Genomic DNA, 12141 nt, shown 5'->3' with positions numbered 1-12141 from the left:
TAATCATCATTTTATGTAACACAGATTTACCTCTAAATATATAGAATGTGTGAAAAATGTAATTAATACTATGTTGACATAAAGCTCGCAAATCATACTTTCGTGATAAATTAGACCTGATGATACAATTAAATGTGTTGTATTTCTGTTATTTAATCTTCACTTATTTAAATATATTTATAAGATTAGATGAATCAAAGAATCAGTTCAATGTATCAAATGTTTTCTAGATCTTTCGTTATTTAAAAGAAAAATCACAAAAATACTGAACTTAGAGGAAAATCAATTCGGAAAGTCGTTATTAAAAATGATACCATTAGTAACCTTAAATTTAACCCAAATGACCTTCCTCAATATAAACATTATCTTTATAAGAGGGTCCGGATTGGGGTCTATTATTCTGTAAACATTTAATTTTCAACCCTTTTTTCTCTCTCTAATCTTTCTGACTTTGCTGATATTCGTAAGAAGCATTTCAATGTCAATAATATGTATGATTTATTTAATAATGTTCCATTTACAAATATTGTTGCTTTTTTAAAAGAAATTGGAATTTATTATAGAATATAAAATTGTTATTATATTTAAATCGATTTTAATTTTGATCACGTTATTTTACTGTTGATTTTTATTTGTATATACTCAATTTGCTTTAGTCAAGAATTTTAGTATATTGAAGGACCTTTTGTCTTATTTTAAAAATATGCTTTAAATTGTAAAAATATTCGAATTAGCTCTCGCCGCGATATAGCCTTTTTGTGCTAATGCGGCGTAAAGCAACCAACAATCAATCAATCAATCAATCTCTCTAATCTTTCAAAAATTAACCCCTTTTTTCTCTAACCTTCAAAAAATTAGACCACGCATTTCTCTAATCTTCATATTTTTTATGCCCACTTTTCTCTAATCTTTATTCTTTAAAGGCATTATTCTTTAATCATTTAACTATATCCAAACCCTCTTATAAAAAAAAAAGTAAAATCACAAAAATACTGAACTCAGAGGAAAATCAATTAGGAAAGTCCATAATTACATGGAAAAATCAAATAACAAAACATATAAAAAACGAATGGACAAGAACTGTCATATTCCTGACTTGGTACAGGCATTTTCAAATGTAGAAAATGGTGGATTAAACCTGGTTCTATAGCGCTAACCCTCTCATTTTAATAAAAGTCTCATCAAATCCCGTTATATTTACATGATGCGTTAAATAAACAGTCACAATTAATAGAATAGTCAAAATATGGGTACATCAGTCATCATCGTATAACAATTTTAAAAGGGGACAATTTAACCGAACACAAAAACATCTTCTATCTACGAACACATTAATTGATTTGAGTGTCTGACGTCAGAAAATTGTATACGTCACATAAATTTGTCGTTCAATGTGCATACAAACAGTTTTAAAATTTACATAGGCAATGTAAGCATACAGGGTTAAAAAATCAAAAGTATGTAGGAATAAGTTACAGAAATAGACCGATATTAAAACTAGTCCAAAAGTTATAGGTAGAATTAGTTATAGGTATAAAGAGTATTCTTAGAATATTTTAACTAATTTCTCAATAAACAGTGACAAATTCTTTATAGCTTTTTTGTCTCTTGGAGAGAGTTGTCTCATTTGCAATCATACAACATCTTCTTTTTAGATTTATATTGCTAAATGAAAGCAGTCCTTTCATTTTCTCGACACATGGATAAATGTGGTAATATTCTGTATATGTATTTTTCTGGTACTCAAATAAGTAGTGAAACTCATTTCCAATTGAAAAGGCGCAAAGATTACACTCAGGCTGTATTTATTCCTGTTCCTATTGGTATTCTTAGGTTGCTGCATCATTGCTAATTTTACGATCTGCAGATGAGAGTCTTAATAAATATTTTTCTAAGCCAAAGTCGATATTGGAAATACCTATATGTTTCCTTTAAATAACTTCTGAATTTTAGTGTGGGATTGTTTGATGAATTCAACTGTAAAATTTTGTTTTATACGCGTTTTTATCTGAATTGTTTTAACATATTTATTTATAGTTGATTTTGAAATAAATTTTGCGACTTATATTAATCCCTTTCCACTTTGCGGGTGCGAATGCTGCCTTGTGGCGGCATTAACCGGCTTTTTTTTCGGAATCAACAAGGGTGTTTTAGAGAGATTTGGCTCTCTCTTAATACGGGTCAGCTATTTACCGTCCCTTCTGACGGACTATCATCGTTTACTCAAGACAGTACACTTTATCTTAATTGGATCAATCTTCGATCTACTATACCATATAAAGCTAAAACTAATATTGGTCATATATTGCTTCAACATGTTTAATCCATTTAAACTTATGCATCCGGATTTGTTCAATTTGAGCATTATAGGATACAAAATGGAAGAAAGGTTATGATTATTGCAAATAATTCAGTTCCAAAAGTTAACTTTTCTAATTTAATTATGATATCGATCAAACATCGACCAATCTGACCATAAATCATGAAAGGGGAGATGATAAAAAAAAATCAGCGACCTGTTGATAAAACTATGAAAATATATCTATTTCAAAGTTGTTTTATTTCTTTCTATTATCGTATGTGATTGTATTTTGTGTTTATTTACCTCTTGTTTCACACGTGAATGTTACTGAATGTTTTAAAATAGAAAAGCACATTCCCTACTCAAAATATCATTTTCTATGTTTAGTCGACCTTGAAATTGGGATCGAAACTTTAATGTGGCAATACATTTAGAAAGATTATATCATAGAGTACATGTGCACTAAGTTTAAAGTTGATTGGACTTCAACTTCATCAAAAACTACCCTAAGCTATCAACAACTTTAACAGGAAGCTGGGCAGACGAATGATCGGATGCAGGTACAGACGGACATAGATAAAACTTAACGACACCTCCGCTACGGCGAGATTCACTTGTTGTCGAGTATCGAGTTGCGAGTTAAGAAAATCGAGTTGCGAGTTTAAAAAGTCGAGTTGCGAGTTACGAATGTCGAGTTGCGAGTTACAAAAGTCGAGTTGCGAGTTACGAAAGTCGAGTTGCGAGTTACAAAAGTCGAGTTGCGAGTTACAAAAGTCGAGTTGCGAGTAACGAAAGTCGAGTTGCGAGTTACAAAAGTCGAGTTGCGAGTTACAAAAGTCGAGTTGCGAGTTAAGAAAGTCGAGTTGCGAGTTACGAAAGTCGAGTTGCGAGTTACAAAAGTCGAGTTGCGAGTTACAAAAGTCGAGTTGCGAGTTAAGAAAGTCGAATTGCGAGTGACAAAAGTCGAGTTGCGAGTTACAAAAGTCAAATTGCGTAAAAATGTGGAAACTAAAATATTTTAATTTTTTGGTGTAACTGTATAACATTTTGGAATGATGATTGCTTATAGAATTGTACATAGTGTTGTTGATTATTTTTGTGGTTTGGACTTTATCTGAGTCTCTTGTAAAAATGAAATGGACTAGATAATAACTACGTATAGTATTTTCTGAAGAATCAGATAGCCTTTTGAAATACAGCAGATGGCTTGCCGTTTAATTATTTTTAAATTTCATACATAGCACCGTCGTATTAAACTTAAAGGGAGATAGCAACTAAAATATAGTACATATATGTAAAACACCCCTTCTGCATATTTCGTTTAAAGTGGACTTTTTGGGGCAGCTGCAGAGCCGGGCAATACCGATTCATTAGGGTCCGCAAAATTAATTGTTTGTCAGTGACACTCAAAATTGAGGATGTTAAAATTATATATGATGGGCGTGAATAAAACCAGTTTAAACCCGCCGCATTTTTGTGTCTGACCTATGTCAGGAACCTTTAGCCTTTGTTGCTCTTGTATATGTTTTAATTTTGGTTCATCTTTATATTTAGCAGCATAGAATGGCGTCTATATTCTTGATCCATCTAATATGGTGTTTTGGGGCCTGCTCAGGGCTCCCTCTCGGTGTGTGATTTTTCGCTGTGTTGTAGACCCAATGACCTTTGGTTGAATTGTATATTTTGATTTGGTTGCTGTCTCTTTGACTCATTTCCCGTTTTTATTCTTTATTTTATAAATGTAGCTGTCAAAGATACTATTATAAAAATTCTAAAGGGTTCCGCGGAACCCAGTGTCTCGCCTACTTATGATGCTTATCGCAGGCTCAACAAAAGAGGAATAAAATCAATAAAAACATTCCTCTTGATACTATCTTATGTTTCTAAGAAGCTTCTGTCCAAGTTTGGTAAAAATACAGTATGTTTTAAAAACTTTAACTGCAGACTGTCTGTAATGTAAACTGGAAGAAAAACTAAGTCAATTTATAGGTAAAATACAGATACACAGGTACAAAATTTTAACAAAATTTTCTTATAGATACTAGCTTTTGATCATAAACAAGCTTCTGTCCAAGTTAGGTACAGGTCCAAAATAGTATAAGAAAGTTATTAAAATTTTAAAAACTTTAACCACAGAGTGAATGCGTTGTTTCCTGGCAGAAAATCTAAGTCCGTTTAAAAGTAAAATGCACAAAAAAATGGATTTATTTGTTAACAAAATTTACTTCTGGATACTATGTTATGATCATAAACAAGCTTCTGTCTAAGTTTGGTACAAACCCAGGATAGTTTAAGAAAGTTATTAAAATTTTAAAAACTTTAACCACAGAGTGAATGTAATGTTTCCTGGCAGAAAAACTAAGTCCATTTTTAAGTAAAATATGTAAAAAAAGGAATTTTATTTTTCCAAAATTTCCTTCTGGATACTATCTAATGATCATAAACAAGCTTCTGTTCAAGTTTGGTACAAATACAGTATAGTTTAAGAAAGTTATTAAAATTTCAAAAACTTTAACCACAGAGTGAATGTAATGTTTCCTGGCAGAAAAACTAAGTCCATTTATAAGTAAAATACAGAAAAAAATGGAATTTTATTTTTACAAAATTTACTTCTGCATACTATCTTATGAACATAAAAAAGCTTCTGTCCAAGTTTGGTAGAAATCCAGTTTAGTTTAAGAAAGTTATTAAAATCTCAAAAACTTTAACCACAGAGTGAATATTTGTGGACGACGCCGACGACGACGCCGACGACGACGCCGACGGAATGTAGGATCGCTATGTCTCGCTTTTTCGACTAAAGTCGAAGGCTCGACAAAAACAGACCAAAACACACAAACACTCAAAACTTAGCAATGGACCGTGAAAATGAGGTCAAAGTCAAATAAAACCAGCGTAACCGACATAAAGATCATAAAATATGTCCATACACCAAATATAGTTGACCTAATGCATAAAGTATTAGAAAAATAGACCAAAACTAAAAAACTTAACTTTGACCACTGAACCATAAAAAATGAGGTCAAGGTTAGACGACACCTGTCAGCTAGACATGTACACCTTACAATCATTCCATACACCAATTATAGTAGACCTATTGCATATAGTATAAGAAAAACAGACCAAAACACAAAAACTTAACTATAACCACTGAACCATGAAAATGAGGTCAAGGTCAGATGACACCTGCCAGTTGGACATGTACACATTACAGTCCTTCCATACATCGAATATACTAGACCTATTGCTTATAGTATCTGAGATATGGACTTGACCACGAAAACTTAACCTTGTTCACTGATCCATGAAATGAGGTCGAGGTCAAGTGAAAACTGTCTGACAGGCATGAGGACCGTGCAAGGTACGCACATACCAAATATAGTTATCCAATTACTTATAATAAGAGAGAATTTAATATTACAAAAAATCTTAACTTTTTTTTCAAGTAGTCACTGAACCATGAAAATGAGGTCAAGGACATTGGACATGTGACTGACGGAAAGTTCGTAACATGAGGCATCTATATACAAAGTATGAAGCATCCAGGTCTTCTACCTTCTAAGATATAAGGCTTTTAAGAAGTGAGCTAACACCGCCGCCGCCGTAGCCGCCGCCGTAGCCGCCGCCGCCGCCGGATCACTATCCCTATGTCGAGCTTTCTGCAACAAAAGTTGCAGGCTCGACAAAAACTACATTTGCGCCATTTTACAGGTAAGATTTAATTGGAAAGTATAAAATGATTATTGCTACATCGTGATTTCATAAGTATTTTTTAAAAGTATTGGGTAACTTTATATTCAACTGAGTCACTTAGGTATAAACTTGAGTTATATAGTGTTCACATGTTTGATATTGTCAATTATAAGTTATTTTTAACTTAATTAAAACCGGCAAAATAGCAAAACTCTGTATAAATCGCTATTCTGCTGGAGCTGGTAAAATGGCCCCGAAGGGAGTCGAAAAAAACAGCCACTGCCATATTTTATACGTTGAAACGAAATATTATTCTAAATAAGTCACATACATTTAATTCAAGACAGGACCTGAACTATAAAATCACTGATTACAATTATCATTGTTAAGTAACTTATATTCATTTACATTTCGTTTAACATCTAGACTTGTAATAATATACAAATGTAGTTCCCTAAATATCTATGTACAGACACATTCTCAAATATACATAACAAAACAAATTTTGTCTCATTTGAGGGATATGAAAAATTAGTAAAATTCTGAAAAATATCTCCTTGAAAAACATCTTCCTACAGATCATCTTTGTACATGCTAGACAACTTGTAATGAAATGTTGTTCATCTTCAACTACATTTCTTACAAATCCTTTAAAATGGTCTCTTGCTATATACAAATTTTTATATCTTGTCTCTTTCTATTTTGAGATCGTGGGCACTGATTCTGATTTTACATATGACGACACTTCATCAAAAAAATGTTTAAAGATTCATGTAGATACATTTCTTTAGAAAAACAAGTTTTTAATTTGAAATAAAAATCTAATTTACTACTCTTTGTATTTATTCTTTTTGTGTTCCAAAATTTTACCAAACTTTAACAAAGTTTTTGCTTAATTGACTTGATAACAAAGTCAAGCTATACTTCCAAATTATGAATATTTCAGCTTTTTGAAAAAAAATAATGTATGTGTATGGATGAATTAAAGCATTCAATATTATTAGTGAACATGTTTTTGTTACACATAAAGGTTTCATATTGTTGTTTTTTTTTAAATTCTAAACCGATATTTCATAATTGATAATACAACTGAAAAATATAAAGGGAATATATCAAGCTCTCCTAGCACAGCTATAAAGTTAGAAGACTTTTTGTTTAACCTAAAATATATTTCATATATTTTAAATTGGATTCATCTAAAAAAATCGTTCATATGTAAAGGTGCTGTAATAAATATTCACTTTCTTTCTGGCATGCTGCAGAGATAGTTTTGAACATTCCTGTAATTTCACTGCCATTCATTAAAATAGGTTTTATTGTATGGTCATATAAATATATATATATGTTATAGAGTAAAATTACTTGGATTGTAAGATGATGAAGTTCGCAATTTGAATATTGCTTAAAGCGATTTTTTGTATAAGTTAACTCTCCCTTTCCACGCTTAAAAAGTCAATATACATTTTAAACCTAGATACTTATAATTGTAAACACATTCTATTATATCTTTTTCGCAATACAAATATTCTTTTAAAAGTTTTCCAGGTTTGTTAAACATATTAACTTTGGTTTTAGATAGATTGACCTCTAAACACCATTTTACAGTACAGGATAAACTATCAAGTCGTTTTTGAAAGACTTGCCTTGGAACTAGACAAAAAATAAAAAGATCCTCTGCATACATGAGGCAGTCAATTCTGCGGTCATTTAATATCAACAGCATCTGGGGTTTCATTAAATGCATCCGGTAAAATTCATTTATAAAATCTTGAAAAGGTTGGGATTCAAAATATCCCCTTAGTTTACTCCAATTTAGAAGTAAGCACATTGTTTATTTTAGCACATAATTCACTTTTATTGTACATATCTCTCACGATTGCATGGAAATTACTACCTATGTTTAGCAGCAAAAACACACGTTTTTCAAAACGATGGATGGAATAATGAAAACGGAAAAGATCGATCTTCAATCGGTCTTACAAAGTCTACTTCCAGATATCGATGTAGTTTTAAAAAGATCAATCTTACTTGAATCGATCTTTTTTCAAGTGTAAATGCTTAGATCGATCGCTTTTTTCAGGTGAAAGTTATATTCAGATATGAAAATAAATCTGCGCATGTTCGGCGTGTTTAAAAATGATGGATGGAATACGAAAAGTAAACATAGATTCGTTTTTTTTTTTATTATCTTCTAAATCAATATATATGTTCTATTTGTTTGCTGCAAATCCTCATCTTCAAACGCATTGGCCGTTCGTTATTTAGCGATAGTCTACACACATAGCTTTGTTTAATGACTTGTGATGTATGATTCAAACTAATGATAAGTCCATACGAAATTCCAATGAGCAAACTATTTTCTCAATGATTTTGCAATGTGTTATAGGTCGCGCGAGATGCAGAATTTCCTTTACTATTCTATTTTTAGGATTATGTGTTTACTAAAGGTAATTTATGGTCAGATCGGTTCGTTTTATGTTGTATTGAAAACGCATTGGATTAAATAAGATCGATCTCGTCCATTAGAATACATTTTTTTTAAATGCTTCCAGAACTTAACTTATATTAAACTCTTATAGATAAGTATCACATATAACTGTTTCAAATCCCACAATCACGGGAATAACTAAGTTCGGGTACATGTACATGCATGTTTTATTTATCAAATGTGAGTCAAACCTGAAAATTCGGTGTAAACAATATTTGTGTAACTCGCAACTCGACTTTCTTAACTCGCAACTCGACTTTTGTAACTCGCAACTCGACTTTTGTAACTCGCAACTCGACTTTTGTAACTCGCAACTCGACTTTTGTAACTCGCAACTCGACTTTTGTATCTCGCAACTCGACTTTCGTAACTCGCAACTCGACTTTTGTAACTCGCAAGTCGACTTTCCTAACTCGCAACTCGACTTTTGTAACTCGCAAGTCTACTTTTGTAACTCGCAACTCGACTTTTGTAACTCGCAACTCGACTTTTGTATCTCGCAACTCGACTTTCGTAACTCGCAACTCGACTTTTGTAACTCGCAAGTCGACTTTCCTAACTCGCAACTCCACTTTTGTAACTCGCAAGTCGACTTTTGTAACTCGCAACTCGACTTTCTTAACTCGCAACCCGACTTATATAACTCGCAACTCGACTTTCTTAACTCGCAACTTGCAACTCGACGATAAGAAACCCTCCGCTACGGCGGAGGCATACAAAATCATGTGTATAGTTTCCATACTAGACTATTGGACATCATAAGGGAAACCACTCAACATCTCAATAAGGAAAACATCTCATGTTTCATCTCTATATAGGAATCCCCAAATGCTACGTCTTATAAGGGAATCCCCTCATGATAAATATATGTAAGGGAATACTCACATTATACATCTCTATAAGGGAAACCTCTCATACTACATCTCAATAAGAGAATCCCCACATATGCCACATCTCAATAAGGGAAACCTCTCATGCTACATCTCTATAAGGGAAACCTCTCATGCTACATCTATATAAGGGAAACCTATCATGCTACATCTCTATTAATGAATCCACTCATGGTACATCTCAAAAAGGGAATACCATCATGCTAAATGTCTATAAGGGAACCCCCACATGCTACATCTCTATAAGGGAATACCCTCATGCTACATCTCAATAAGGGAACCCCCTCATGCTTCATCTCTATAAAGGAATCCCCTCACGCTACATTTCAATTAGGGAAACCTCTCATGCTTAATCTCAACAAAGGAACCCCCACATGCTACATCTATATAAGAGAAACCTCTAAATTAAATGGTGAATCTCTATAAGGGAATCCCCTCATGCTAAATCTTAATAAGGGGTGAAACATTTCATGCTGCCTTCAATACGTAAATTCTCTATAAGAAAAGTTTACAATACAAAAACTTTTTTCAATGGCGGATCCGGAAATTATAATAAGAGGGGACTCACTCAATAAGTGAATTCCCTCATGCTACATCTCGATAAGAAAAACCTCTCATGCTATATCTCAATAAGGGAATCCCCTCATGCTACATCTCAATAAAAGAATCCCCTCATGCTACATCTCTATAAGGAAAACCTCTCGTGTTAAATCACAATAAAGGAACCCATATATGTTAAATCTCTAAAAGGGAAACTTCTCATAAAGAAATCCCCTGATGCTTTATCAGTAGTATATATTGTGTGGCAGCAGCAAATATTTTTGCCACGTTGACAAAAATTTGTTCCCGCTAGCAAAATTGTATAATATATTTGTTGAATAATATCAAAATATTGGATTTTAAAATTTGTAGAAATATAAAAGACTGTTTTGATTTTTTCACACGTTGAATTTTGCAGACGTCAAGAAAATTACATAATATAACTGTTGTATAATATTAAATGAAAATTTTGTTTTTTCACTTATAAAAGAATGTTTTGATTTATTTTCCATCGCATTTAACATATAGACAATTTAAATTGTTAATATTTTGGATAAAGAAGTTAAAAGTAAAACTGAAAAAATAGAAGATTAAATGACTTCGCGTTGAGAGAAGAAATTTTATAAAACTTTTAAGTTTCATTTGTAACAAAAAATGAATAAGAATTGAAAATATATTAATTAACCCTAACCCTAGCGTATATTGTAAAAACTATTATTATTATTTATTAAAACAATCCATACTCAAACATTAATTAAACCTTATCCATCTACCACTCTTATCCCAACCATATATCACGGAATTAATTACCCCTAATTCATTCCCTAATTAGACTATTGTTTTTATTTCTCATCCGGGTATTTAATTCCTCAAAATATTTGCAAAATGTCACCCATCAACACCATGTTTATATTCATCATCATTTGTTTCACAATGTCAGCTGTTTCATGCTCGCATGAATTGAGAGATGTATGCACAGTGGAGGGGGATACTCTCCATTGCAGATGGACTGGAGCAGGGCTCTACAACACCAGAATCCGACTAGATGTAAAGAAAGTCGTATTCGAAAGATTTTTTGTTGCCGGACAATTGGACCTTGCAAATAATAGAGACCTGCATTCAATTGAGATCAAACAAGGAAATTCTAAATGCAGAAATGTTTTAGCAGCACCAGAAACAATAACAATTGTTAATGGTATACATTGTGATGTAAGTATATAGGAAATTAGAAAAGAATAACAGAATAATAAGAGCTTTAAAGTAATCACGTAGTATTGTCTCTATATGTAAAGTGACTAGAAACAACCTAAACTATGAGCAGATCTTATATATTATTTATTAATTTTATTGTGTAAAACATTTCTTACATTATGTATATTTTTTTTTTTACAGAATGGAGTCATAGCTTCTACAACAACAACAGCAGCAACAAGAGTAACACCAGGATCCACATTGTCAATCGGCACCACTGATAAACAACTGGTAAGCATTTATCTGATATTTTTTTAATTAAAACGTCCGTTTTGTTTTCTATTTTTATTAGGAAATACATGTACATGAACGAGTCAATTTGTATTCTCTATAGTATAGTGCTTAAAAACAAATTAAAATGTGAAGGATAAGATTTTTTAATATCAACATTTTCATGAAATACATGATTTTATTTCTTTATTTCAGAAGTCAACACCACATGCACAGGAGGAAGACAAGGGTCTAGATAATATTAAGATCATTCTTATAATGATTTTTGGTAAGTATCTAAATTTAATTTATTTATTTGATTGACAAACAATATAAAAATAAAATAAATAAATAAAATAAAAATATATACATGTTCTAATAAAAACACTTATTTATAAATAAGAAAAAGATGCGGTATGAGTGCCAATGTATTATAGATCAAAGTATGACCTTCAACACAGAGCAAAAGCTCACACCAAACAGTAAGCTATAAAGACAATTCAAACAGAAAAACCAATGGTCTAATCTATTTATATATATCAATATATTTTATAATTTTTAAAGTAAGTGACATATTCAAATTTATCTTTACAGCATCTCTAGCATGTGTTATGCTCTTGCCGCTGATGTTATTTTGCATCTGCAAAAAGAAGAGAACTGCAAAAACCAATTTCCGCCAACACCAATTCTCCTTCAATGTCGATGCAGATTCACTATCCAAAATAGAAATTGCAGATTTTGTTAATACACCAAAAAAAACTGTTTAA

General features: G+C 31.9%; 1 protein-coding gene across 1 annotated transcript; it reads left to right on the top strand.

Annotated features, from left to right (window-relative positions):
* Window positions 1-10173: 10173 nt before the first annotated feature.
* LOC134694484 (uncharacterized) lies at window positions 10174-12141 on the top strand. Its single transcript, XM_063555496.1, has 4 exons — window positions 10174-11122; window positions 11306-11395; window positions 11591-11663; window positions 11969-12141. The coding sequence occupies exons 1-4, from the start codon at window positions 10799-10801 to the stop codon at window positions 12139-12141; spliced, it is 660 nt and encodes a 219-aa protein (XP_063411566.1). The 5' UTR covers window positions 10174-10798.

This window comes from Mytilus trossulus, chromosome 13, assembly GCF_036588685.1.
Source record: "Mytilus trossulus isolate FHL-02 chromosome 13, PNRI_Mtr1.1.1.hap1, whole genome shotgun sequence".
Taxonomy (NCBI): domain Eukaryota; kingdom Metazoa; phylum Mollusca; class Bivalvia; order Mytilida; family Mytilidae; genus Mytilus; species Mytilus trossulus.
Note: the sequence above shows the minus strand (reverse complement) of the source record. Positions and strands in the feature narration are given on the sequence as shown.